This window comes from Cyprinus carpio, chromosome B2 (assembly GCF_018340385.1).
Source record: "Cyprinus carpio isolate SPL01 chromosome B2, ASM1834038v1, whole genome shotgun sequence".
NCBI classification, from domain to species: domain Eukaryota; kingdom Metazoa; phylum Chordata; class Actinopteri; order Cypriniformes; family Cyprinidae; genus Cyprinus; species Cyprinus carpio.
The window spans coordinates 13254248-13280635 of record NC_056598.1 but is presented as its reverse complement, the minus strand read 5'-3'; the positions used below and the strand labels follow the sequence as shown (position 1 = coordinate 13280635).

At 42.6% G+C, this 26388-nt stretch overlaps 1 protein-coding gene across 3 annotated transcripts in view; it reads left to right on the top strand.

Annotated features, from left to right (window-relative positions):
* LOC109059637 (chromodomain-helicase-DNA-binding protein 7-like) overlaps nucleotides 1–26388 on the top strand; it is a 52641-nt gene that overhangs the window by 23087 nt on the left and 3166 nt on the right. For all 3 annotated transcript variants that reach the window (XM_042718124.1, XM_042718122.1, XM_042718123.1), the window contains 32 exons: nucleotides 342–754; nucleotides 5727–5862; nucleotides 6499–6627; nucleotides 6798–6863; nucleotides 7676–7731; nucleotides 8074–8188; nucleotides 8739–8822; nucleotides 9021–9158; nucleotides 9286–9407; nucleotides 9569–9812; nucleotides 9984–10160; nucleotides 11258–11401; nucleotides 11497–11761; nucleotides 11891–12101; nucleotides 12276–12471; nucleotides 12700–12867; nucleotides 13120–13299; nucleotides 13505–13615; nucleotides 14277–14482; nucleotides 15782–15981; nucleotides 16085–16244; nucleotides 20209–20298; nucleotides 20739–20842; nucleotides 22162–22291; nucleotides 22452–22509; nucleotides 22602–22662; nucleotides 22756–23092; nucleotides 23197–23405; nucleotides 23982–24746; nucleotides 25008–25165; nucleotides 25563–25790; nucleotides 25910–26314. In XM_042718124.1, the coding sequence (XP_042574058.1) occupies nucleotides 342–754; nucleotides 5727–5862; nucleotides 6499–6627; nucleotides 6798–6863; nucleotides 7676–7731; nucleotides 8074–8188; nucleotides 8739–8822; nucleotides 9021–9158; nucleotides 9286–9407; nucleotides 9569–9812; nucleotides 9984–10160; nucleotides 11258–11401; nucleotides 11497–11761; nucleotides 11891–12101; nucleotides 12276–12471; nucleotides 12700–12867; nucleotides 13120–13299; nucleotides 13505–13615; nucleotides 14277–14482; nucleotides 15782–15981; nucleotides 16085–16244; nucleotides 20209–20298; nucleotides 20739–20842; nucleotides 22162–22291; nucleotides 22452–22509; nucleotides 22602–22662; nucleotides 22756–23092; nucleotides 23197–23405; nucleotides 23982–24746; nucleotides 25008–25165; nucleotides 25563–25790; nucleotides 25910–26314 (6066 nt within the window). The remainder of the gene's footprint in view (nucleotides 1–341; nucleotides 755–5726; nucleotides 5863–6498; nucleotides 6628–6797; nucleotides 6864–7675; nucleotides 7732–8073; nucleotides 8189–8738; nucleotides 8823–9020; nucleotides 9159–9285; nucleotides 9408–9568; nucleotides 9813–9983; nucleotides 10161–11257; nucleotides 11402–11496; nucleotides 11762–11890; nucleotides 12102–12275; nucleotides 12472–12699; nucleotides 12868–13119; nucleotides 13300–13504; nucleotides 13616–14276; nucleotides 14483–15781; nucleotides 15982–16084; nucleotides 16245–20208; nucleotides 20299–20738; nucleotides 20843–22161; nucleotides 22292–22451; nucleotides 22510–22601; nucleotides 22663–22755; nucleotides 23093–23196; nucleotides 23406–23981; nucleotides 24747–25007; nucleotides 25166–25562; nucleotides 25791–25909; nucleotides 26315–26388) is intronic.

Here is a 26388-nt window from a genome sequence, read left to right as displayed (position 1 = left end):
CCGAGCTACAGCTAACATTGGCTCTAATGGGAGCAAAGGGAATCAAACCAAGTAACATGGCATGCTTCAAGGGCCAACAGCAGCAGGGCCAGCTGTTTGAGTGCATGAAAATGTGAAGAGGTTTATTCACTTTTCCCCAAATTAAAAAAAAAAAGCTACTTAATGTATCTGGTGTTGATTGATGTAAAGAAGCAGCGATGCAGTGAGGTTTGTTCAGCTTCTCTGTGTCTGTGAGATATGCAAAAATGCAAAAAGGAAATCCTCTAGTTATGTCTCCTGCCTTGGTTATATTTCTTCTTTTTTGGTACTAACAGCTCCTGTCTCTCTCTCCTCGTCATCAGCATTCTCCATCAGATCCTTCCCTGGAGATGATAACATCTAGTAAGACACCTGCCTCGGGCCCAAACCTCCAACCACCCAACTGTGACATACAGCAGACGGAGAGCGAGCTCAAGCCAAAAAAGAAGAAAAAGAAGAAAACCAAGACTAGCGAAGGCCAGGAGGGTAACAACATCAGCAGTGAGGCCGGAAGAGATGTGGCTTCTCTGATAAACGAGGGAGACTCTCTTATGACTCCCATGGAACAGTCCGTCATTGAAAAGAAGAGCAAAAAGAAACCAAAGGAGAAGGAGCCCAAGGAACCAAAAGAGCCCAAGACTCCCAAAACCCCGAAGACTCCTAAGACACCCAAAGAACCTAAGGAGAAAAAAGTGAAGACTGCCGTCCCGAAGCCTAAGAGCTCCAAAAAGCCCAGGTATGTAAAATCTGAGCCTCCTGTAGTCTTTAAAAATTATATCTAAGGTTTTATCTAGCTTCCAAATGTGAAATCTCCATATTTACTGTAGGTGCTTACTCGTGTACTGAATGGAGTCACAAAGCCTCATGTGATCGTCTGGTTCATTGAACTGTAAATATGTTTAGTATGAGTTGTTTTCTAGGTCTGGTACAAGCTGATGGTTCTTTATCAGAGTTAGTTCAGTTAGTTGTTGTTTGTGGTGTTTTTTTTTTTTTTTTATATTTCTTTTGAGAGACAAGGATCTTTATATTGTCTAAGACTTGCTTTAGCTCGGTTTATTTTAATTTTTTTTTATTGCAAGCGCCAAACCACAAACGTGACACCTTTCTGATAAAACCTTCACTAGTTGCTTGAACTTAATTCTGGAGGCCTTTAAAAAGATAATCGCATCTCATCTTTGCTGATCATTTGTTCTGTGAAGAAGTCATTAGTCAGTTTATATTTTTATTAACGCTACCTAAAACATGGTATATTATCTTATACCATCTCTCTCCTGGATATAGTTCACAATAATGCTGCTTATTGTATTTTTAAATGATGCCCCCTTCCTTTTTTCCCTTAACCCCCATCCCCCTCAGAAAATAGAGAAAATGCATGCATCCTGAATATGCAGAGCAAGGTTGCATGGCCGTTTTTCCTGTAGCGGAGGTAGTAACATGATCCGGCTGAGGAATTTGTCAGCCTTCCCCCTTAACCTCCTCCCCACCCCCGCCCCATCCATCCGAAGCCCCATCACTCCACTGTCGCGTCCCTTTCATCTAGAGGAAAAGGGCTGGGCCAAATCAAGCGCATCTGCAGCACAGTGCCGGAGCAGTAGGTCATCTGAAGGGGGAGGAGGGACGAAAGTGTGTGTGTGTTTTTGAAAAAGAGGAGGGGGGATGTCTTCATTCAAAATGGCACCAAATGCTAGTTAGCCCACAATGCTGTCTCATTAATCATGCCGGCCTGAATTTGACCAAATCTGCTACAGAGCTGGATGTGTGGTGTTGGCGAGCCCCTGTGGATAGTTTTTAAACTGTGTGGCCCCATTTTTCAAAAAGTGGGCTACATATAACACATCTCGCATTTGATGTGAGTGTCATTCATTTCCCTTCCCCCATCTTCATTTGTTTGTCTTATCAGCTCTTTTAACGTTTTCCTTGTTTAGTTACTCTTTTCATGCAAGTGGATTACAGGAAACTAGGTTGGACGTTAAAAGTCTTAGCCTTGTATCTGTTGGCGTTCTTATCTGACAAAGAAAGCACAACTATAAATAGTCATTCTCAGGCCGCACCTAGGGTAAAATGTTGAGCGTCTGTGAGCCCAGGTTTGTTTTCCATATACACACACACACACAGCCATCAAACACTTCAGAAAGATCCCTCCTCAGCACTGCATTGCATGCGGCTCTTCCCCCCACGAGAAGACTGTTTTGCATTGCAAATACGCACCTCTCACCTTCAATTTATTGGCAGGTTCCCAAGCAACTATAGCAAAGCCCCCATTTTAGTCAGTGGGGTTGTTTTCTAACTGCATAACCACCTAACCTGGGTGGGCAGTTCCGCCGACCCTTAGATTTCCATCTCATGTCGAAGCAGTCTCTTTTTCTCTTTCGCAGATTATCTTCGCTACATCCTGTGCGCTCAGATACGAAAACCACAACAGTCGCGGTTGCATAGGAAGTGCTGCAATGTGTGTGTACTCAAAGATCTTCGCTTGTGGGACCAGCATGCCTGTTTGCTCACGAGTCTAACTACAGCACCTTTACGCCAGACTGCTTGCTTATTTGTCCTCAAACAAGCACTCCACCTTGTCTTCCCTCCAGGCTCCAGTGGAAAAAAAGCTGAATTCTGTGTGACATTGAACCTCAAAGACAAAGTGCAGAGAGGTGGATGGCACAACAGAAGGAAAGGGCCAAGCATCCAACTTAGTCCTCCCTGTATATTTTATCCTTCTAAGACTAGCAGACCTGTCCCACCTGAGCTTAGGAGTTTTCTGTTCTTGTGAAGTCTCGTCACTGCTTTGGGGATCAGACAGGCCACCGTCTCAAAAGAGTGAGCGAGTAAGATGGTGTGCTGAATGGATTCAAGAAGTGTGCCGAACGCTGAATGCGCAGCCTCTGGGGCACAGGCAAGAGTGAAGACTCGCATTGCTGTCCATCAAAGACTCCCTTGCTTAAAACAAAGAGCCACCCCCCATGCTATGCACATGAAAGACCCTATGCTCTGAAACTGTTTCTTTGATCAAAAATTATAGCAATTTCTAATATTGGTTTCCTATTTTAATATACTTTAAAATATAATTTATTTCTGTGATGCAGAAAAAGTTAAAAAGAATAGCATTTATTCAAAATATAAATATATTGTCTTTTCTAATCATACAAGTCTTTACTATCACTTTTTATCCATTAAACACATCCTAGCTGAATAAAAGCATAAATTTCATTAAAAAAAAGAGAAAAACTTTTGAATAGTAGTGTATATTGTAACACAATTTATTTTGAATAAACATCTCCTTTTTAACGTTTTGTCAAAGAATTCTGAAAAGTATAAAAGGTCCCTAAAAAAATGTAAGCAGCACAACTCCATTTCTGACACTGATTGTAAATCAGCATATTAGTATGATTTCTGATCATGTGACACTGAAAACTGGAGTAATGATGCTGAAAATTCAGCTTTGTCATCACAGGAATGAATTACATGTTAAATTATATTAAAACAGAAAACCGTTTAAATTGCTATAATATTTCACAACATTTAATTTGTTTCTGTTTTTTCATCAAATAAATGCAGCCTTGATGAGCATAAGAAACTTCTTTAAAAAAACATTTAAATCATTAACATCCAAAATTTTTGAACTGCACTATATGTTGCTTTGTTTTTGTGCAAGAACAATGAAACACAAACATGAGCATGTTTGTCTATGTGTGGTTGCAGTTTATGTATTAAACCTGCCTTCTCAGTGATGCCGAGTAATTGAATGGCTCTACAGCACCGGTGACCTTGCTCTGAGAGCACAAGATGCAATGCCATTGCTTCCTCCTGACTCTCTTCCTGTGTTTCTTCTTGACTAGGCCTCTAACGCTTTCACACACTCTTGCATGCCTACAATCTCCTTTTCCACCTATTATCACACGCTTGCGAACCTTCTGCCGAGTCTCTTTCTAGCCCTTCCTCTCATTCCACAGCACAGTTTGTGTTCCTTCTCTCACATATCTCATCTTTTAAAGTAAGATAGTATTTTCAGAAGCTTTTTGTTATATGTCCTATACTTAGGCTTTCCCCACCCATAATTCAGGCATGTTTTAGTGCGATTTTAATTGCACCGCCTCCTTTGATTCCACTCACAAGCACAACTCTGTGACTAAGAGGGTGTTCAGGTCCTGTCTCCTTTTTTTATTATTGTTAAAGTGACCTTGTTTTGTCTGGTGGTTCCTAATTAGCTCCTCGCTTTGAAGGACACAGACGCTCATTTTTGTTTGCGTTTGTTAACTTGTCGTAGCATGTTCATTCTCTGCAGTTTTGTGTACGTGTGTTTACGTTTGTGCTTGTGCGACGCCGCAAAAGAGCTGTTGAGGGTAAACAGTCGTGTGTGTGTGTGTGTACATGTGAGCAGCTGCTGTTAGAGGGAGCACCGTGGGGGGGTCCAGCTGAAGATGAGTCATCTCACTGGCGACGGCAGGTGTCCCATTAACCCCCTGGCCCTCTCTCCTCCTCCTGAGTGTCAGCACTGGAGCGGTGTGGCTCATACAAACCTGCAGCGGGGCCTGCGTCCTCCCCCTACTAATGCCAATTAGCCCCTCTCTCTCTCTCTCTGCCAGTTCGTCTCTAAGTCTACTCGCACCACAGCCCATCCTGCTGGCCTATGTATCTACAGTGTGTCCTGCATCCTATAGCAGCTCTTTGCCTTTTATGATTTATAAAGGTCAGCCATCGAAAGGAAGCCTGTCATCCCTCCCCCTACACTGAGTGTTCTTCCTGCCCTCGTGGCTTCCCCCCCACCTCCTATCCCTTTTTTTCTTTCTTTCTTTTGTATGTGCCTTCTTTTTTTTTCTCCTTATTTCTGGCTGTGTTTGCTGAGCAGTGACAGTATGAAACCCAAAGCCACAGAGCGGTGCGGCTGCAGGTGCTTGAGGAGTGTTGGAGAGAGAGACTCTGACTGAGGCAAGCAGATGGCTTTAGCCAGTGGCGTCCAGCCAGAGGAACAGGTGCGGGTCACGTGACCGCCGGTTACCAGGGCGATTTGATTGCTCTTGGCGTGCGAATGAAAAGAGAGGAGGGCCCCAGAGTGAGTGAGCGCGAGAGCCTCCAGGGCATTGTGTAATCTGTGGCAGGGAGAGAGCGCGACTCTGAACTGGAAGTGGAGTTAACTAGTTCTAGTCTTCCCCCTCATTCCCTCATTTGTGTGTCTGAAACCGAACTTAAGAGGGGAAGGGCTTTAAAGCTTAATCCATTTTCCCCCTCTTCTGTATGTGTGAACATATGGTAGTATGGAGAAAGAAATGTAGGGAAAAGGTACAAAAGCTGTCGATTGCCTTCTTCTTCCTTGTATACATTTTCACATGACGTTGCAACAGTGGTGTGATGTTATACACCTAAAATGACAGTTTTCCAATTCTTGTAAAAATTATACATGGTTTTATGGCATCTTGTTTTGATTGCAGAACTTTTATTAAAGCATTTAATTGTTCTGTTTACTTTTTAAGTTAATTGTTAAAGCTAACAGGTGACTTTTTTGAATTAAATTATAAAATAAGACTGAACAGAAAAAAATATAAGTTCCCTTATGCATTCATATAAATTATAACTTTAAAAGTTTTTGGACTGGTTGTTTGCTCTTCTGTTCTTTACTAAAACTATTTATAGTGTAATGGTTTGACATATGAACCAGACAAATCTGTGGTTTATTGGTCTGACTGTTACATTAACCAAACCTCCCTGTTCACCCACAGTGCTAAAAAGTCTGACTCGGAGTCCAGTAGCAGCACCAAGAAAGATGCAAAGCGCAAGAGAGAGCCCTCAGTCACCTCTGATGTGGAGAAAACACCACCACATTCAGTGGAGGAAGAGGAAGATGATGGTGTTCAGGTAAGCATTGCTAAAGTTTTTACTTGGCATTTATCTAATAACGATATTATTGTTTAAAAAAAAAACTTTTCTGGTGGTCAACTAATATGGTTAAAAAAAAAAAAAACCTGTAAAGAACTACTACTCTGATATTTCATGTTTGCATCATGGTGACAGGCTGAAAGCTCCTGTTCATTGTTTTTACAGAACATTTAGCCTATGGTTAGTAATAGTCTACTGGTGTAATTTGAATTGCCTTGACTTTTGACAGTTTAAAAAAAAAAAAAAACATTTTCATTGTATTATTTCTGAACATATGAGAAGTCTGTACAAAATGTAGTTGTAGTTCATGCATCTTTTCTACAAAGAATAACATTTACATCATGTTGAGAACATTATATGTGGTGCATTTGGAATATAATTTTCTGTAGCTGGAGGGTTAATAAAGAAAAAGTTACTTGAATCATGTTGTAGTTACATTTTCAAGTTTACTAGTTAAAAACTGTAAATATGGAGAATCAGTCAAACATTCTGAAAAAAGCGATTTTAATTTTTTTGCCATATCGCCCAGCCCTAGTATGCGTTTTTCTGTTAATATTCTTTTCTTTTCTTTTTTTTGCCATTGTGTAACTTTTTGTGTGCGTATGTTGACTGCAGAAGAGGCGATCTAGTCGGCAGGTGAAGAGGAAACGCTACACTGAGGACCTGGAGTTCAGAATTTCTGATGACGACGACGATGGAGATGATTCTCCTGGACCAAAGTCTCCAACCACATCTGAGCAGCAGGTCATTATCTTGAACATTTGGGTGTGTCATGTCTAAGTTTGTTTATGCTGATGGCTGATTAACAATCCCCACAGTAGAGTTAGAAAACTGCTGATGTAACCTGCTGTTTGTTATGCATGATGGATGTTCTCACACTGACTTCATGTCCTTCATTCCCACGTGTGCCGTAGGAGCTGCTGGATGCGGAGGGCCCTGTGGTGGAGAAGATCATGGGGATGCGTATGGGAAAGAAAGAGGTGAGCTGAGCTGTTGAAAGCCTCTCACATGAGCTTTAACCGCTGCTGTCTACCGGATCAGGGCAGATTACACCTAACAGCTGTCTCAAATCCTGCCCCAGACCCTGTGATTGCCAGGAATATGCCTGAGTGGGCTGATATTGTCTTCGGCCCGACAGCAGTAGTATTAATCCAGTGAAGGCCATGGCCAGTTCAGAGCAAAGCTGGTGCAAGGTCTTGAGATGAAGCCATGTAAGAATAAACTGTCTCTCAGCGTGATTAATCTCAGGCCCTTAGACGCAGGCAGTGGCAGCGTGCAATGTTACTTCTTTGAAACAGCACCACAAAACAAAGCCTGGCCAAAAATAATACGCCGTGCATGGCTCTTAGTAGCGCAGCTGCAAATGGGCTCCCGCCCGAGGAAATGGTAGGTTTGGCGTCTGCCGTAGAGCTGTGGTTTTGGCAGGAAGCCAGGCCCCGGGTCAGCTGCCTGTGAATGAGGCTGTGTGTGGTAGAGGAGCTGAAGTGATTCATGACTCAGCCGCACGGCGTACTACTAGCTGGAGAAAGAGAATAGGAGGAGGAGGATTGCGCTTTTATTTATTTATTTTTTTTATTTATTTTTTATCCACTCCCAGTCTCTGTTGTCATACTACTTTTGTTCTGGGGCATTACAGTTGAGAGCAATGCCAAAAAGCAGTGTTGTTTGTCACAGGAAGTGGGTTACACTTGTGATGGTTGAAAGTCATGCATACTAGTGATTTGACAGCTCCAAACATGTTACAAACACACTTTTTCATCACCAAATAATGTTCCTGCTCTTTATTTTACAGTTGACGTCTGGTGAAGAGGTTGAGGTTGAGGAGTTTTATGTCAAATTCAAAGGCTTGTGAGTATCTGTTATAGCATGCCTTCCATCTAATGTCACTTATTTATATAATGAAGAAAACTAGAATTATTAGATTTAAAGACTTAAACATTTAATGGATTTTTTTTGCATTAAGTAGTGCAAACAAGCTACTAAACTGAGTATATCATCAGATTTTCTCAATGCATAAAACTATGCAGATGAATTATGGCCTCTTAATACACCTGTTAATTAAGAACAAGATTTCTTATTGTGCTCCCACACAAACATCCTCAGTCTTGTTTATCTGACATGTAGAATTTCTGGACTATACTTTTGCTGAGGTCACCCAGGAAATTACTTTTTATTGTTTGTTTTTTACAGCTCTTACCTGCACTGTCGCTGGGCAGACATCGAAGAGCTGGAGAAGGATAAGAGAATCCAGCAGAAGATCAAGAGGTTCAAAGCCAAACAGGCCCTTAGTAATTTCCTAACTGAGGTTAGCATCAACCCTCCATTTTCCTTGTCATCCACCATTTTGTCCCAAATGGTTTTTTTTTTTTTTTTTTTTTTATATTTATTCCATTCCGTCCCCCCTCATTTTATGGCCCTCACTGATAATGGTGACAGTATGTATGCTCAAGAATGGTGTGTTGTGCTGGTATTATGGTGGCTTTTTGAACAATATCATCCATGCTAAGGCAATAAAATGGCTCACTTCAGGCTCTTATCTCTGTTGTACGCAATCTCTCGGCACATGCTGCCTGGTTCAGTTCACAAGTTAAAGGAATTCAAGCCGTTGCATTGAAATGTATGTCAGGACTTTCGTTTCTGGTTTGCAACTCCACACTACATTCGAAAGGGCTTTTCAATCAAAACCCATTGGGGTTTTCCCAGATCAATTTATGCCACCCACATCAGAGAGATCTGAAAATATTCTACCTAGTAGATTCTCATTTAGAGCCTCGTAGTAGTTGAAACTCAAGCAGCAATGAAGCCGCCATTCTGCAATGCTCCATCTAACCAATCAATCACACTCTTATTGACAGATGGATGATGAGCCCTTCAACCCAGATTATGTGGAGGTGGACAGAGTTCTGGATGTGTCTAAAAGCACCGATGAAAATGGAGAGGTATGACTTCTCTCTCTCATCAATCCACTTCAATTGTTCTCAAAGCATCTGTCTCTCAAAACAACATGGATTACCTTTGATTAAAGCTCTTAGTAGATATTTTGCAGCTGTGAAGATGTCAGTCAGACCGCCCCCAGAAAAATTCAGAAAAATGTGAGAACCCTCTTTTGGATAACATTTTGACATGTGTTCCTGCAGCCTGTAACTCTGTACCTGGTGAAGTGGTGCTCCTTGCCCTATGAGGACAGCACGTGGGAGTTAAAAGCTGACATCGACCAAGGGAAGATTGAGGAGTTCGAGAGAGTGATGGAGCGTGAGCCGCAGCCGAAGCGCGTGGTAAGAGCTGGCACTTCTCTAGCCCTCTCTTTATTTTCTCTTTGGAGTGCTGAGCAAGTGAGGGGAGAGGGCCACATTCTTGCGGTTGCACGGAAACCACTAACAGGAATTGTTTTATTTGAAACAGGAGCGACCTCCCGCCAGTGACTGGCAGAAATCCGAGAGTTCCAGAGAATATAAAAACGGCAATGCGCTCAGGGAATACCAGCTGGAGGGAGTCAACTGGCTGCTCTTCAACTGGTACAACACGTATGTATGCAATTACCTAGCCATCCAGCTGCACTGCTCACTCACACACGGACTGAAGTGCATTTTGTATACCATTTAAATGCAAGGATGTCATGAATTGCGGCCTCTATGAAAATTCATATTCTTACCGGTGCAATTGCACTTTTTGTTTCTGTTCTCAGACGAAACTGCATTTTAGCCGATGAAATGGGCCTTGGCAAAACAATCCAGTCCATCACATTCCTCTATGAGATATACCTGAAGGGAATCCACAGCCCTTTCCTGGTGATTGCACCTCTTTCCACCATCCCCAACTGGGAGAGGGAGTTTAGGACATGGACTGAGCTAAATGTAGTTGTCTATCACGGTAGCCAGGCCAGCCGAAAGACTATTCAGGCTTACGAGATGTACTACAGAGACTCACAGGTATGTAATGCTACTTTTGTCATGTGTGATATGCATTTTATAACTTTGAAGTTATTGAAGCTAATGTTTCACAAGTTATCTGCAGGACAAATATAAGGTTAAACATGACTCTATACATAGGTTTGGGTTCTCAAGTGCCCTTCATTGTAACCAAAAGCTGTCTTCCTTCAGGGTCGTGTAATAAAGGGAGCCTACAAATTCCATGCAATCATCACCACATTTGAGATGATCCTGACGGACTGCCCCGAGCTTCGGAGTGTGCCGTGGCGTTGTGTGATCATTGATGAGGCTCATAGGCTCAAGAACAGGAATTGCAAGCTGCTTGAGGGCCTAAAGATGATGGACATGGTTAGTGCTTCCCCTTCCATCTCAGAAACATGATGTTGCTGAAAATAACCTGCTATAAATGTTGCTCTAGCTTTAACCTTTACTAGTTACAAGATTCAGGGTGCTGGAAAATCTGGAATTATCAGGGAATTTTATTATTTTAGAAAAGAAATTCAAAACTCAAAAATTGGTCTCAATGCCTTAAAGGGATACTCCATCCCAAAATGAAAATTTTGTCATTAATCACTTACCCCCATGTCGTTCCAAACCTATAAAAGCTCCGTTCGTCTTCGGAACACAATTATTAAAGATATTTTGGATGAAAATCTGGAGGCTTGAGACTGTCCCATAGACTGCCAAATAAATAACAGTGTCAAGGTCCATTAAGGGTATGAAAGTCGTCTTCAGAATACTCCATCTGCCATCAGATGTGCAATCTGGGTTATTTGAAGTGACGGGAACACTTTTTGTAAGTGAAGAAAACTCTTCTGTATCATCCGTGCCACAAGGATGCGCTGTTTTATTTCATATCAAAGCTAAATACACGTAGAAACAGCACATCCTTGTGGCGCGGATGATACAGAAGAGCATACACAGCATACGGTGATATGAAGAGAGACAGAGGAGATTGTTGACAAAGGAATTATTGAATAAAGTCATTATTTTTGTTTTCTTCATTTACAAAAAGTGTTTCCGTCGCTTCATATAACCCAGATTGCACGTCTGATGGCAGATGGAGTATTCTCATGCCGAATTTCATACCTTTTATGGACCTTGACACTGTTATTTATTTGGCAGTCTATGGGACAGTCTCAAGCCTCCAGGTTTTCACCTAAAATATCTTAAATTGTGTTCCGAAGATGAACAGAGCTTTTACGGGTTTGGAACGACATGGGGGTAAGTGATTAATGACAAAATTTTCATTTTGAGGTGGAGTATCCCTTTAATGAGTCAAGTATGGATTTGATAAAATAAAAATAAAAATCCATATCCAGTAATCACAAATGATTGGACAAGTAATTTAAATTCCTTGTAAAAATTGTGGAAACAATTTTTATTAGATTTGTTTTTGTTAAAGAAAAGAACAGTGACTTAATGAGATGCTCTGCCTTTCATAGGAACACAAAGTCCTGCTGACTGGAACCCCACTGCAAAACACAGTGGAGGAGCTCTTCAGTCTCCTTAATTTCCTGGAGCCTGACAGGTTTCCCTCTGAGTCGACCTTCATGCAGGAGTTTGGAGATCTTAAAACAGAAGAACAGGTATGGAATATCAGCATTGTTAAACCATCGCAATTGTTATGAGGTGCATTTTTAGTGATGCTTGGATGTTATCTAATGTCACTTTCTGGTTTCAGGTGCAAAAACTGCAAGGCATCCTGAAGCCTATGATGCTGCGCCGACTAAAGGAGGATGTGGAGAAAAATCTTGCACCGAAAGAGGAGACCATCATTGAAGTAGAGCTGACCAATGTGCAGAAGAAATACTACCGTGCCATCTTGGAGAAGAACTTTGCCTTCCTGTCCAAAAGTGGCGGCGGTGGAGGAGGATCCAATGTTCCCAACCTGCTGAACACCATGATGGAGCTGAGAAAGTGCTGTAATCACCCCTACCTCATCAATGGTGAGCAGTAGACTCTGATGTAAAACTTTGTGTGAACAGAAAACTTGTTTATGTTAAGTGTATGCTCAAAGGTTATTACTATTTTTCCAGTCAGTCAGACTGAAATTTCACTCTTTTCTCTGTCTGTAGGAGCCGAGGAGAAGATAATGGAGGAGTTCCGGGAGAGTCACTCCTTAGACCACCCAGAGTTCCACCTCCAGGCCATGATCCAGGCTGCAGGAAAACTGGTGCTGATAGACAAGCTGCTCCCCAAACTGAAGGCTGGGGGTCACCGTGTGCTCATCTTTTCCCAGATGGTGCGCTGTCTGGACATCCTGGAGGACTACCTCATCCAGAGACGGTAGGATGCTTGAGCCCATAGCACTGCCAACAAATTGAGAGAGAAACCTTATAATGTGCAATCTCATATGCTGGGTAGAAACTGAAAAAAATAACAATATTGGGTTAACAGAAAATGCTTAATAAAATGGCATTACCTATAAGGTGTGGTTAATACTCCATTTCCTGTTCTCAAGTATCCATATGAGCGTATAGATGGCAGAGTTCGAGGAAACCTCCGCCAGGCAGCTATTGACCGCTTTTCACGACCAGACTCTGACCGTTTTGTGTTCCTGCTGTGCACCAGGGCTGGAGGCCTGGGTATTAACTTAACTGCAGCTGATACTTGCATTATATTTGACTCTGACTGGAACCCTCAGAATGACTTGCAGGTAATCATGGCTGTTTCTTACCATATATGGTCCCTGTGTATGGGAAACTGCTGTACCTTCATTGGAAGCTATTTTATTTCACAAAGCATCTTTTAGCTGCATTCCAACTAGTAACTCAGCTGGAAGTACTCTGCTGCAACCTTAGCAGTTTTCTAGGATGAGTGTGTGTGTGTATAAATGTGAGTTCTCTACACTGTGTGTGTGACCGTTTTGTGCTGTTGCCTTCAGGCACAAGCTCGTTGCCACAGGATAGGACAGAGCAAGGCTGTGAAGATTTACCGCCTGATCACCAGGAACTCCTACGAAAGAGAGATGTTTGACAAGGCCAGTCTGAAGTTAGGATTGGACAAGGCTGTGCTTCAGTCCATGAGCGGGAGGGAAAATGCTGCCAATGGGGTATGAACTGCAGACAGTGCCACCTTTTTTCTGGTGTTTCACTCAAACAGTGTTCCAGATGGTTCATTAATCAAACATTCTTTGCACATATTAGCGGTCAGTGGAAAGACCTCTAATTCCAGTGCACTCTGCCTTATTTTCCTTTTTACCGTCTGCCTAAATTTGTCCACTCCATAAAAGGTCCAAGATGAAAACAGTAAATTTATTGAGATCTGTATTATGTGAAGTTCATTCATACTCCCCTTTTTTTAGGATCAGCAGCTCTCTAAAAAGGAGATTGAGGACCTTCTAAGGAAAGGAGCGTATGGTGCTATAATGGATGAGGAGGATGAGGGATCTAAGTTCTGTGAAGAAGACATTGATCAGATTTTGCAGAGACGTACACAGACCATTACTATTGAATCAGAAGGCAAAGGCTCAACATTTGCTAAGGTGATGACATTTAAAATCTTTCAGTCTTTTTGCCATGGCTGAAGAATTGATGATATTAACAAAAAAAACTGACCTACCTATCAATGTGATTGCATAATTACCTTTATATAAGCATACTACCCATTTCATCTGGCTCTTAAAATAGTGCAACCTAAAGGTTAAGTGTCTCTGATCTCACTATTTATATTCATTTTTTCCCTACCAGGCAAGTTTTGTGGCCTCTGGGAACAGAAGCGACATTTCTCTGGAGGACCCAGATTTCTGGCAGAAATGGGCAAAGAAAGCAGAGCTGGACCTGGATGTGATCAATGGCAGGGTAAGCTGCAACTTAATGGTGAAAAGGAGCTCTCTTGTGCTGTGAAATGCTTCACAGAAGATGTTGCATGAAGTGAGGCACTAATCTGTAGCACCTCTCTCTTGTGTAATCGTGTGGAGCACTTACAGCTGACTATTATTCATTGTTTCGTTAATGTCGGGTCATGCATTAGCAGCTTTTGACAGGTATCATTTTCATAATTCTGTCTGACAATTGATAACTGAAGATGGTGTGAATCCAAATCTGGATAGTTTCTACCACACTCGGTGGTGTCACTCCTCATAAATATGCTATCTGGCCATAATTAATGAGGCTGATTTTCCCAGACTAACAGTGCGTGGAATGTAGCCGTAATTGAGCAAAAGCAAAATTGTTTAAACTTGGCCATGGGAAGCATTTTCTGTAATTACCACTGTTCTTTGCACTCAGGAGAATTGGAAGCGCTAAGTAGCTTATATCTGCTTGAAGGGAAACTCCCATGTTATGTCTAAATTAAAATGCTCTATCTCAGTATTTTCTGCATGTGTCCTTCAGCAGAGGTCTGCCACCTATATCATGGTGCTACCATGGTATGGTACTAAAAGTGCTAAACATGCACAAACTTTTTCTGCTGTCTTAAACCATTGAGAGAGCATTCTAACCCAAGATTGTATCTCGTCAGAATACTCTGGTGATTGACACTCCACGGGTCCGGAAGCAGACTCGGCACTACAGTTCTATGAAGGAGGATGATTTGATGGAGTACTCAGAGCTTGAGAGTGACTCGGAGGACAAGCCCATTCAGAAACCGCGGAGGCCCCAGGACCGAACCCAGGGGTACCCCCGCAGTGAGTGCTTCAGAGTGGAGAAGAACCTGCTGGTGTATGGGTGAGTGCAGTCTGGAAATGGTCATATTAAAGTGTTGTTGTTGGTTTTAACAGCTTTGTACTCCTTTTTAATGGGCTGCTTTAGCCTGAAAATTTACTGAGATTTTGCTAAATCGCCATCTTGCTCTTGAGCAGTCCCTGGGGCCTATCCCTATAATTAGTTGTCATTTAGCAGATGGTTTTTTTCCTCAAAAGCTGCTTTGAGTGCACCAACTATACATGACCCTATAGGGCAACGATGCACCCCCATTGGGGGGGGGGGATCCCCACGTGTTTCCCACATAGAAACATACAAGTTACAATTATTGCTGCAAACTAATTCTATGCATCAGACGTTTTCAGTCCATATTTGTTGAAAACATATTTCCCTTAATCGTAACTCGCAATGGAAACCAGCTTTAGCAGGAAGTCCGTCCCAGTGCCATGAGACAGGATATTCAGCTTCCTGCTTTGTTTTTAATCATCTTCCAAATTCCCCTCGTCTCGTCTTGTTTTCCATTTGGAATGAGAATATCTGGTAGCTCATGGCCCACCAGTGCAGTGGCCGAGTTTGTCACGCTTGCTTGTCCCGGGGCAGTGGCAGACACGGCGCTATCTAACGCACACAGTTAATTAACCGCCAGGCCTCAGTGCACTCAGCACTAATCATGGCTGACTGCATGCACCATGTCTGACCAGTATTTTTTTTTTTTTTTTTTTCTTTTTTTTTCTTTCCAGTCAGACACATCTAGACCCCTGGGCTATACGGCAAATTAGATCCATCAAGTCTGAGGGCTTTGTCTCTTCTGAATTTTTTTTTTTTTTTTTTTTTTTTTTGGAAAAGCAGTGTAGGGCTGTGAAATCAGAGCAGACCCCCCCCCCCCCCCCCCCACACACACACACACACACACACACTTTCCCCAAAAAGCCCTTTAGGCTTGTGCTTAGAGAGCGCTTGAGTACTCCATCAAATAACAAGGGCATTGGGTCTCCTCATGGTCATATACCATGCCAGCAATGCAGTGGTGCCACCCCTCCTCCTTCAGTTTGTGAGAAATGGCACAACCGTAGAGTAATATTATACTTGAACGATCCTGACACTGTGCTAGTTTTTTTTTACCCAGATAGTACAAATGCTCTTTTTGAATTAGTTTAACTAGTTTTGTCATTGACTTCCCCCCTCCCCCACCCCATGCTTCATTACAAAACCAAACAACTGCAATTCAAAAAGGCTTGAATTTTTTAAATAACTGAAAGGACACAAACTGAAGTTTTCACATGCTATTTTTGCTCTGGCTAACTTCTCTTCTGTTGTGCATAGCTGGGGCCGCTGGGGTGACATCCTGTCCCATGGACGCTTTAAGCGCCCACTGAGGGAGCGAGACATAGAGACCATCTGCCGCGCACTCCTGGCTTACTGCCTGCTCCACTACCGTGGAGACGAGAACATCAAGAGCTTCATTTGGGACCTCATAACCCCTACCGAGGATGGCCAGAGCCGCACACTGACCAACCACTCAGGTAGGATGCCGATCTGGAACCAGTCTAAAAACTGCATAATTTCTTTCCTTTGTTTAGTATGTGAAGAGGCAGATGCTGACAATGACATTACTGTGGTTTTTAGGACTGTCTGCTCCAGTGCCCCGGGGGCGTAAAGGGAAGAAGGGGAAGCCGCAGGCTGCTCAAACTCACATGCCACAGGCTGACTGGCTTGCTGACTGTAATCCTGACATCCTCCTTCAAGAAGACAGTTACAAGAGACACCTGAAACACCACTGCAACAAGTATGTACCATTTCACAGAATGCCCTTTCCCAACTTAAGGATACTTATGTATTAGTTCATATATCATATCATATTTTTGTCCCTTGTTTTGCACTGCTTTAAATATTTCATTGGCAATATGTTGCACATTAGACATTGGTGCATTAGTATAATTCAAGTATATTTGTATAGCGCTTTTTGATACAAATCGTTGCAAAGCAGCTTTTCGGTTTCAGTTTATGTGAATTCGGTTTCAGTTTATGTGCATATGGCAGAAATGTATGGAAAAATCAATAAAAGGCATAATCAAACAGATGAACACTATTAACAGCAATTATTATATGATGCAATCAAACTTATAGCAAAATTTGGTAGTTCTGTATGTTGCTTCAGGGTTGGCATCATCTGAGGTTCTCTGAGGGGTTGGCATCATCTCTTCTCAGGTGTTCTGGATACAGACTGAAGCTTGTGTAAATCCGTGGCAAAACAGAGAAACAAATAGAGACATTATTAGCGTAGTTGCTGTTCCAACCAAGTAAAATAGTAATTAGATTAACCCAAGCTAAAGAATAATAATGCGCATTTAATCAGATATAACTGTAGTCCAAAATTATGAGATGCATTATTTGAATGCTTGGCCAAAGAGATGTGTTTTTAATCTAGATTTAAACAGAGAAAGTTTGTCTGAACCCCGAACATTATCAGGGTTTATCGGGCTATTATCAGGCTATTCAAGAGGTTTGGTGCCAAATGTGAAAAAGCTTTACCTCCTTTAGTGGACTTTGTAATCCTAGGTACTACCAAAAGTTCAGCGTTTTGTGACCTTAGGGAGCGTGATGGATTGTAGCGTGGTACAAGACTAGTAAGGTATGCAGGAGCTAAACCATTAAGGGCCTTATAAGTAGGTAATAATATTTTGTAACTGATACGGAACTTAATAGTTAGCCAGTGCAGAGACTGTAAAATTGGGGTAATATGATAATATTTTCTTGACCTGGTAAGGACTCTAGCTGCTGCATTTTGGACTACCTGTAGCTTGTTTATTGAAAATGCAGGACAACCAGCTAGCAATGCATTAAAATAGTCCAGTCTAGAGGTCATGAACGCATGAACTAGCTTTTCTGCATCAGAAACATGTTTCGTAGCTTGGCAATGTTTCTAAAATGGAAGAATGCTGTTTTTGTAACATGGGAAATATGATTTTCAAAAGACAAGTTGCAGTCTAATATAACACCCAGATTTTTGACTGTAGAGGAAGTAACGGTACATCCGTCTAGTTGCAAATTGTAATCTATTAGATTCTGTGTACTGTTTTTTGGTCCAATAAGTAATATCTCTGTCTTATCCGAACTTAATAGGGGAAAATTATTGGTCCATTCTTTTACATTTTTAACACACTCTGTTATCTTAGATAATTTAGAAATTTAATCTGGTCTCATTGAGATGTGTAGTTGAGTTTCATCAGCATAACAGTGGAAACTAATCCCGTATTTTCTAATAATATTATCAAGGGGCAGTAGGACCTAGGAGAGATCCTTGTGGCGCTCCATATTTTACTAGTGATAAATGAGATGACTCCCCATGTAGATAAACAAAGTGGTAGCGATCGGACAGGTAGGATCTAAACCATCTTAAAGCCTGCCCTTGAATACCTATATAGTTTTGTAATTGACCTATGAGTATGTCGTGATCTATGGTGTCGAACACAGCACTAATATCAAATAAAACTAGCAATGAGATGCAGCCTTGGTCTGACACAAAAAGCAAGTCATTTGTGATTTTAACAAGTGCAGTTTCTGTGCTATGGTGGGGCCTGAAAACCTCAATGAAGGAAAATTCTTCATAGAGATAATTTTTTGCATTTTTCTAAAATTTTAGACAAATGGAAGATTTGAAATGGGTCTGTAATTTGCCAGTTCACTAGGATCTAGTTGTGGTTTCTTAATAAGAGGCTTAATAACCGCCAGCTTGAATGGTTTTGGGACGTGACCTAAAGATAACGACGAGTTAATAATATTGAGAAGTGGTTCTTCTGCTACAGGTAGCAACTCTTTCAGTAATTTAGTGGGTACGGTTTTTATTATACATGTTGTTGGTTTTTATGTAGTGAAAAGTTTATCTAGCTCTTCCTCTCCTATAGTTCTAAAGCACTGCAATTTATCTTTGGGTGTGATGAGTGAAGCTGAAGTATTAGACACTGTAGAATCTACATTTGTTATTATATTTCTGATGTTATCTATTTTGTCAGTGAAGAAATTCATAAAGTTATTAGTATTGAACTGTGAGGGAATATTTAGATCGGGTGGCGTCTGGTTATTTGTTAATCTAGCCACTGTGCTAAATAAAAACCTTGGATTGTTTTGGTTATTTTCTCTGAGTTTGTGGATTTGCTTGGCCCCTGGCAGTTTTTAGAGCCTGTCTATAGCTGGACATAATGTTTTTCCACACAATTCTAAAAACTTCCAAGTTAGTTTTTCTCCATTTGTGCTCAAGAGTTTCTTTCTTGAGAGAGTGGGTATTACTGTTGTACCATGGCACAGTACGTTTTTCTCTAACCTTTTTCAATTTGATGGGGGCAACAAGTCCTAATGTATTAGAGTATAATCTAGATCTATTCAGATTTATACCTGACATATGAATGGAAATCATTCTGCCAATTTTTGTATGAGAAAAAAAATCCTTATCAAATGATTAGAAAGCTTGTGGAAATTCCCTGGTCAAAAAGTGAAGAGCCCGGGTTTAAAATTCCACACAGCCAGCTCAGTTCTTCTGCTGCCATCTTGTTTGAAAGTAACCTTTTGCCTTCAAAGCCTGATATCCTCAGAAGCAGGTGCATTTGAAAACTTGTGAAGAGCTTTTCAAGTTGAAAAAGTAATTGAAGCAAACTTGCGAGTTTAGCTGAACGTGTCCAAAAGCGAGTTAGCACTGTTACCTTGTGGTGCAGATGTTTCATTAAGTTGCTTGGCTCCTCCGTAGTTTAGCTTTGACTAATGAATGTCAGTTAAAAAATGGCCAGCTGTAGAGAATCTGGCAAAAAAAAAGAACCCCATCTTTCTGGCAAAGGCTTCTGCCAAGTTCCTGAAATAATGAATGACAGGCCATCAGGAATCTTTTTCATCTCTGAAATTAAAAGATTTTAAGATCACTCAATAATTCATCGTTCGGCTCATCAGACCACATGATGATTTCGCCTCTCACCCAGCACATCCATTATGCCTCGTGTGCCGCCGGTTTGTGTCTTTTGTTTTTCGAAGGCCTCTCCGGTTTCGTTTGATAAATAATTTCTGTTGCCAGGCCAGCATTGTTGTGTCCTGCCTTATGCTAGGCAGTGACAGAGAGAGAGAAGGCAAAACATGGTTTACACTGCTGGCTCTGATGTGCATCCAGAAAAGGGGAACAGAGCAACAGCTGAGGAAACGTTACGAGACGATAAATGCGAGGTGCTTAGACCGCCAACCATCTGCTCGCTGCACTGCAAACTTCTGCCTCTGTACTTTGGAGGCGTCCCGTTAGCACCTCCCCAACTTCCCTAACAGCATTAGGAAGGAAATGGAAATGAGAGGATGAAGGTGCTGGAGTGCGTACGTGTGAAGGAGGGGGGCGAGGGTGGGTACGGGCGGCTCCCCAAGCGCAGCGGCGCGGTGCCAGGCCAGGTGCCAGGCAGACCTGTTGGAAGCGGGTGAAAGGCGGCACACACAGAGGTGATTATGTGCAGCCATCTGTCAGGCGTGGAGGCTGCCGCACAGCGTGGCTAATCAGCCCTGGCAGCATGATGGATGAGCCATGGCACATGCCAAAGAGCTGCTGCTGCCACTGCTACTGCTGCTGGCACAGCTCAGAGCTGGCCAAACTTACTCACTCTTGTTTTCTGCCTTCTCCCCTTCCCTTTGTGCCTTTTTCTTTCCTTTCATTCTGTGTCACTCCATTAACCCCAACTCATCTTTGTTTTGTTTTTTGTGTCTCCTGCTCTTTCTCTCTCTGACAGAGTGCTGCTGCGGGTCCGCATGCTCTACTATCTGCGACAAGAAGTCATCGGAGACCATGCAGACAGAATCCTGGAGGGAACTGAGTCAAGGTTGGCATCTCTCTCCATTCCCTTCCACTGAATCCTGCCTGCTGTTATCTTTCCTCTCCCTCCATCACCACCTTCTCCTCCCCCTTTCTGACAACACCCCCACCCAGATGTGCATGCATTTATAATGTGTAAACGTGCTTGCCATGTTGATGCTCTCAAGGACTCTACTGAAGTTCTAATGACTGCGAGGGGCTCGCGTGTGCACGCAAGTGCATGGGGTGAGATAAGCGAGTGGCTCAGATCTCTGGCCATAATCAGGTTGGCCCTGAATAAACAAGATGAGAAATGGACCTAAATGAGATGTGGCTTGCTAATGCTCATGTTTCCTACCAGATGTCTGCAGATAGACATTAATGCCACTCTCATTAGATTATGTGCCGCTGTGGCCATCTCCTGGTTTTAATCACTCTTTCCTGTGTTTGTTTGTGTTTTGCTTATAGCGAGTTGGATATCTGGATCCCGCAACCCTTCAACGCTGATGTGCCCACTGATTGGTGGGATCTTGAAGCAGACAAGTCCCTCCTAATCGGCGTATTTAAGCATGGTAAGCTCCGCCTCCTCACAGCTGACGCTCTCTGATTGGTGCTTTTGCGGTGATCGGTGACAGTAGTTGCTAATGTTGACCTATTGTAATATTGCCTAGAGATTGATTAGTGACATTTTCCGAATGGCTAATCCTTCACTCGATGGAGGGTGGCTGGGAAAATGGATGGGGAAAGAGCCAAGATCTAATCCATCAGAGGCAACAGGCACCTCTCAGCACATTTTATTAACATTGACCCGCAGTGTTAAGAAGTGTTCTGGGAGAACCTGCTAAATTCCCAGTTTGGGACGTGGTTGTTTTCTTTTGTGAAGCTGCGCAGCTGTCCCAATTTATCTTTCAGGGAAAACAAGGCCAAAAGCTGTATTAAAAAAAAGAGATGGAGAGGGGTTTCTCAGCTGCTGACTTTTAATTGTATTAAGTATAGTAAGAGCCGCTTTATTTAATAATGTCCGCTCCTCTCGCCACCGATATTAATCTTGGCGAGGGGCTTTTATGCTTCTCTCAGATTGGTCTTTTTCATGAATGTGTGTACAGAGAGCTCTCTCTGCTCTCCCCTGGTGTGCTGCGCTACCTCGTTAACTCAGCTGGCTTCCATGCATGCGCCCGCACACACACACACACACAGGAGCATGTATATAACACAGGCAGCCTGTTCTTAATCATAATCCCAATTCAGTAGGGAGGTCTGGGGAGGAAACACACACACACTGGACTGCAGAGGAAAGAGTGATATAAACCCCCTCATGATTACAGTTTGGCTCGACGGGCGGCGCCGGCAGTTAGGAACAATGTTACCGCATAAATCCTAATCCCAAATGTGATGTAGGGAGGGGGAGGGGGGCTTGGAAACGTCTGATCAGGCGGCTCAGCTGAAGTGGGTCCAGCCTGCCAATCGCCTCCCCTGTTGTGCACTGTAGGGATCCGCAGGCTCGAATCTGTTCTGCTTGGACTATTTCAACGGGCAGTTTCCTTTGGCTCTGCCTTTTTGGTTCTTTTAATTTTTTTTTCCTTTTGGTTTGATTTAATCTTCTGGTAGTTTTTGAATGGATTTCACTTTGTATTATAAGGTTTTCTTTTTGCATTTTTTTTTTTTTGCATTTTTTTTTGGTACATTGTGTAAAAGTTTTTAGCACCTCACACAACTAACATTTTATTTAAACATTTGATTTTTTCAATTTAATTTTAAACTACATTTTACACACCAGTAATATTTTTCTCTGCTTTCACATCACCAGAGGAAATAAAAGCTCCCCAGCCCACAGCCCGGCCTGTAATTATGCATATTTTATGTTCACCGCTGCTCTCTTTTCTTCCGCTAGGCTACGAAAAGTATAACTCTATGCGTGCTGACCCCACCCTGTGTTTCCTGGAGAGGGTGGGCATGCCCGATGCCAAGGCCATTGCTGCTGAGCAGAGGGGAGCGGACATGATGGCAGATGGTGTCGAGGGGTAAGTTTGGCCCAAAATCACAGCCCCAGCAAGAGGGACTCCTCCTGCTCTTTCTTTCTCTGGCTCTCTCCCTCTTTCTTTATCCCTCTCCCCGCTTTCCTTTTGGTTCTTTTCTTTGTTTTCTCTTCCACACTAAAATCTTTTCTCTTTTTCACAATAGAGAGGATGAGGACCCAGAGTACAAGCCACTCCGGATGCCGTTTAAAGATGATCTGGATGTGAGTTTGGAAAAAAATTAGTCTTGACTGTATCTAAAATCAGTATTGGTAATAAATTGGCTTATGTAATGTTTTCTTTGGCATGTTTGCAGGATTTTACAAACTCTCCCCTGGATGATAAAGACGATGGGATGGATGGCGAGACTAGAGAAGGTATTTATTTCCCCAGCATACAGGTGTTACCCATCATACATGAGATTTTTACTTCACTGTGCTCACCGTTGCCATCTGTTTGTCCACCCTCAGCACCTAAGCCTGGTGAGAATGGGAAAGCAGGCAATCTGTACTGGCCACCAGCTTCTGCTCTGACAGCCCGATTGCGCCGCCTCATCACGGCCTATCAGCGCACTCACAAGCGTGAGCAACTGAGGCAGGTAGCCATGACCAAACCTGACCGGCGCCGAGGCCGTCCACGTGATGACATCCTTGCCATGGTAACAGAGGGAGGAGCTTATGCTCCGGATGGAGCAGTGGCTTTTATGGCTGAAGGAGGGACTTTCATGGCCAAGGGATCAGCTTACATCCCTGATAGTGCCGCCCTGCTGGCTGATGGAGCAGCTTATTTTAAAGAGCGAAGGCAGAGGTGAGTTGCATCTAGATCTTACATTTAAAAAAAAAAAAAAAAATCTGTATTTCTCCTTTAGTCACACATGACCTCATTTCCATTTATCAACATCTGTTTTCCAGATGGACAAGGCGTGAAGAGGCTGATTTCTATCGTGTGGTGTCCACATTTGGTGTGGTTTATGACGTGCACAGACAGTGCTTTGACTGGTCCCAGTTCCGTGCTTTTGCTCGTCTAGACAAGAAGACAGACGAAAGCCTGGAAAAATATTACTACTCTTTTGTGGCCATGTGCAAGCGGGTGTGTCGGATGCAGATCAAATCCGAAACAGGTGAACTACTGTCTTTTTTAATTATTAATTTTATTTTTTATTTTTTTTTGGTCAGTTCCTGGTTGCCTGTTGTTTTTGTTGTCTAGTCCATTTTTTTTTTCTTAATTGTGATCACAACCTAGTCTGCTTCCGCTACCTCTGAGTAGCTCCAGTTTCCTTTCGGTTATGTCTTCACCCCTAAAAGAAAAATATTAGCAGAAGAAACGTGAAAGATATATCAGAACCTTATTGAAATTAGCTTGTATATCTATTTGTATTACCGGACATTGTAATATAGTGAAGTCTGAATTTTTGTAATTAGCATTTTTTAAATATATATATATATATATATATGTATATATATATATATATATATATATATATATATATATGTATATGTATATGTGTATATATATATATATATATTTTTATATATATATATATATATATGATACATATGTATGTGTGTATGTGTGTGTGTGTGTGTATTTATAGAAAATAGTATTAAAAAAAATATAAATAAATAAAATTACATTTTGATGTTTTGATTTGTATTTTCCTATTCTCGATTATGCAAGTGGACTTTTCTATTTACAGAACTGCCTGACCCCACCATCATCATTGACCCCATTACAGAAGAGCGGGCTTCACGGACACTCTATCGTATCGAGCTGCTGCGGCGGATCAGGGAGCAGGTGTTGCCGCACCCTCAGCTGGATGAGAGGCTGAGTCTGTGCCAACCCAGCCCTGATCTCCCAGCCTGGTGGGAGCCCGGACGACATGACCGAGACCTCCTGCGGGGCGCCGCAAAGCACGGTGTCAGCCGCACTGACTACCACATCCTCAACGACCCCGAGCTGAGCTTCTTGGAGGCCCATCGGAAGTTTACACAGGGCAAGGGTGCGGAGCTGCCCATCGTGTCTGATCCTCTTACACCTCTGAACCTGCTCAAAGATGAGGAGGTGAAGGAAGAGCAGGGAGATGTCTTGGTGCCCAAAGTGGAGAATGGTGACATGGGGGAGGTCAAAGAAGAAAAACCTGAAGCCCTCTCTCCTAAAAAAGAAGAGGAAGCAGATGATTTGTGTCTGAAGCACGAGCCTAAAGAGGAAAAGATGGAAGTGGAGAAGAAAGATGATGTGATGGAGGTTAAGACCAAGGTAGAGCAGGGTTGTCCTGTGGATGGCATGGCTGATGAGAAGCCTGTGACCCAGGAGCCCATGACCCCTGAGGACAAAAACGCTGAGGATGAAAAAGAGCCACTGACCACTGAGACTAAACTTCCTACTGACAAAACCTCCAAAGATGATGAGGAAGAGAAGATGTATGAGGACGACAAATCAGAAAAATCTTCACACGCTGAAGGTGAATGTTAGACATTATTTGGTGTTACATTTCTGTTGACACTACATTTATGATGTAGGCTATGTATGCATCAGAGAAACATGCCTAAAAGGATTTTTCTATGATCCAAAAACAAACAAAACCAGTTTTAGAACAAGCTTTTTCTTTAACTATTTTAATTTCTTTAATTGGCTGGTCAGGATGCTAAAAAAGTAATGGATTTTGATTTGGGAAATCTTATTGCAGTTAAGCTTGTATTAGAAGATGATTTTTTATTTGCAGTTGGAGCATCCTCTGAGAGGAAAAATTTCGATGAGGAGAGTAACGCCTCCTTGAGCACGGCCCGTGATGAGACCAGGGACTGCTTCAGTGTTGATGACGTTGAGCCGTCAGCCTCTCAGATGTTCAGTGAACGTTCATTGTTCTCTTTCTGGCCCAAGGTTAGTTAAACCATTTTTCCCACTTCACTCAAAATTTCCTTTCCTTTTTTGTCAATTAAGTTTTTTTTTTTTTTTTTCTATCAGATTAACTATGCATTAACACATCCATTTTCCCCCTCTTCTAGCATGTAGTAATATCATTTAGAGATAAATGAAGAAAAATGAAGCCAAGCCTAAAGCTTTGAAGACATGATGATGTGATGCATAGTGAAAATACTGTACTTAGAGTTTCAGAGCTTCCTCTTTTAATAACGGAGCAAAATTACATTATAAGATTCTTGGGACATGAAACCGGAGCTGAAATGGAGAAAATGAGATACCCTCTAGTTCATTATGTATGCATCCACGCGCACACACTCACTAACATTTGTGCTGGTCTTCTGTGTTTGTACTTCAGGACAGGGTAATGATCAATCGTATGGACAACATCTGTGAAGCGGTCATGAAGGGCAAGTGGCCTTCCAACAGGAGGCAGTTCTTTGACTTCCCAGGCCTGTTGCCTGGCTACATCTCCATGGCAACGGACAGCCCCCTGCAGAGGCAGAGTCTTGGTGATCTCTCATTGGTGGGTCAGACCAGCTATAGTGGCAGTGAGGACCTCACCATGTCACCACAGGTCAACAAGGCAAGTCCGCCCCTAACCCGGCACGCTGCGCCTGCTGAGACCCACTATGGTTTTGTAAAATTATAAAATAGATTTTAGTAGTTACATTTATTAAACACCCTCTCATTGATCTCATCCAGGACGATGCTTTGAGTCTGTCAGTACCTCGGCAGCGCAGACGCAGGAGGAGGAAGGTGGAGATCGAGGCGGAGCGTGCTGCCAAGCGCAGGAACCTGATGGAGATGGTCGCTCAGTTACGAGAGTCCCATGCTGCAGAAGGCCAAGCACAGGCCATAGACCTGACCAAGGCCCTGCACGGCGTGTCCACCTCCTCTTCCTCCACTGCCTTCCCTGGGGCCATGGGCTCCTCCGCAGCCCTGAAAGCACAGATGGAGCTGCTGCAAGCAGGCACTTCCTCTAGACCCAGAGCCAACGGCTCTCTACTTGACACTGAACTCCCCAACCGGAGAAAGAGGGGTCGCAGGAAAAATGTGGAGGGGTTGGAACTGCTCTTTATGGGGAACAAAAGAGGACAACTCAGTGCGGTACGAGTCCTGTCAGGGTGTGATGTGGGAGTCATGCCGTTTCATGTTGCGCATTGACACTCTTTAAGCACATA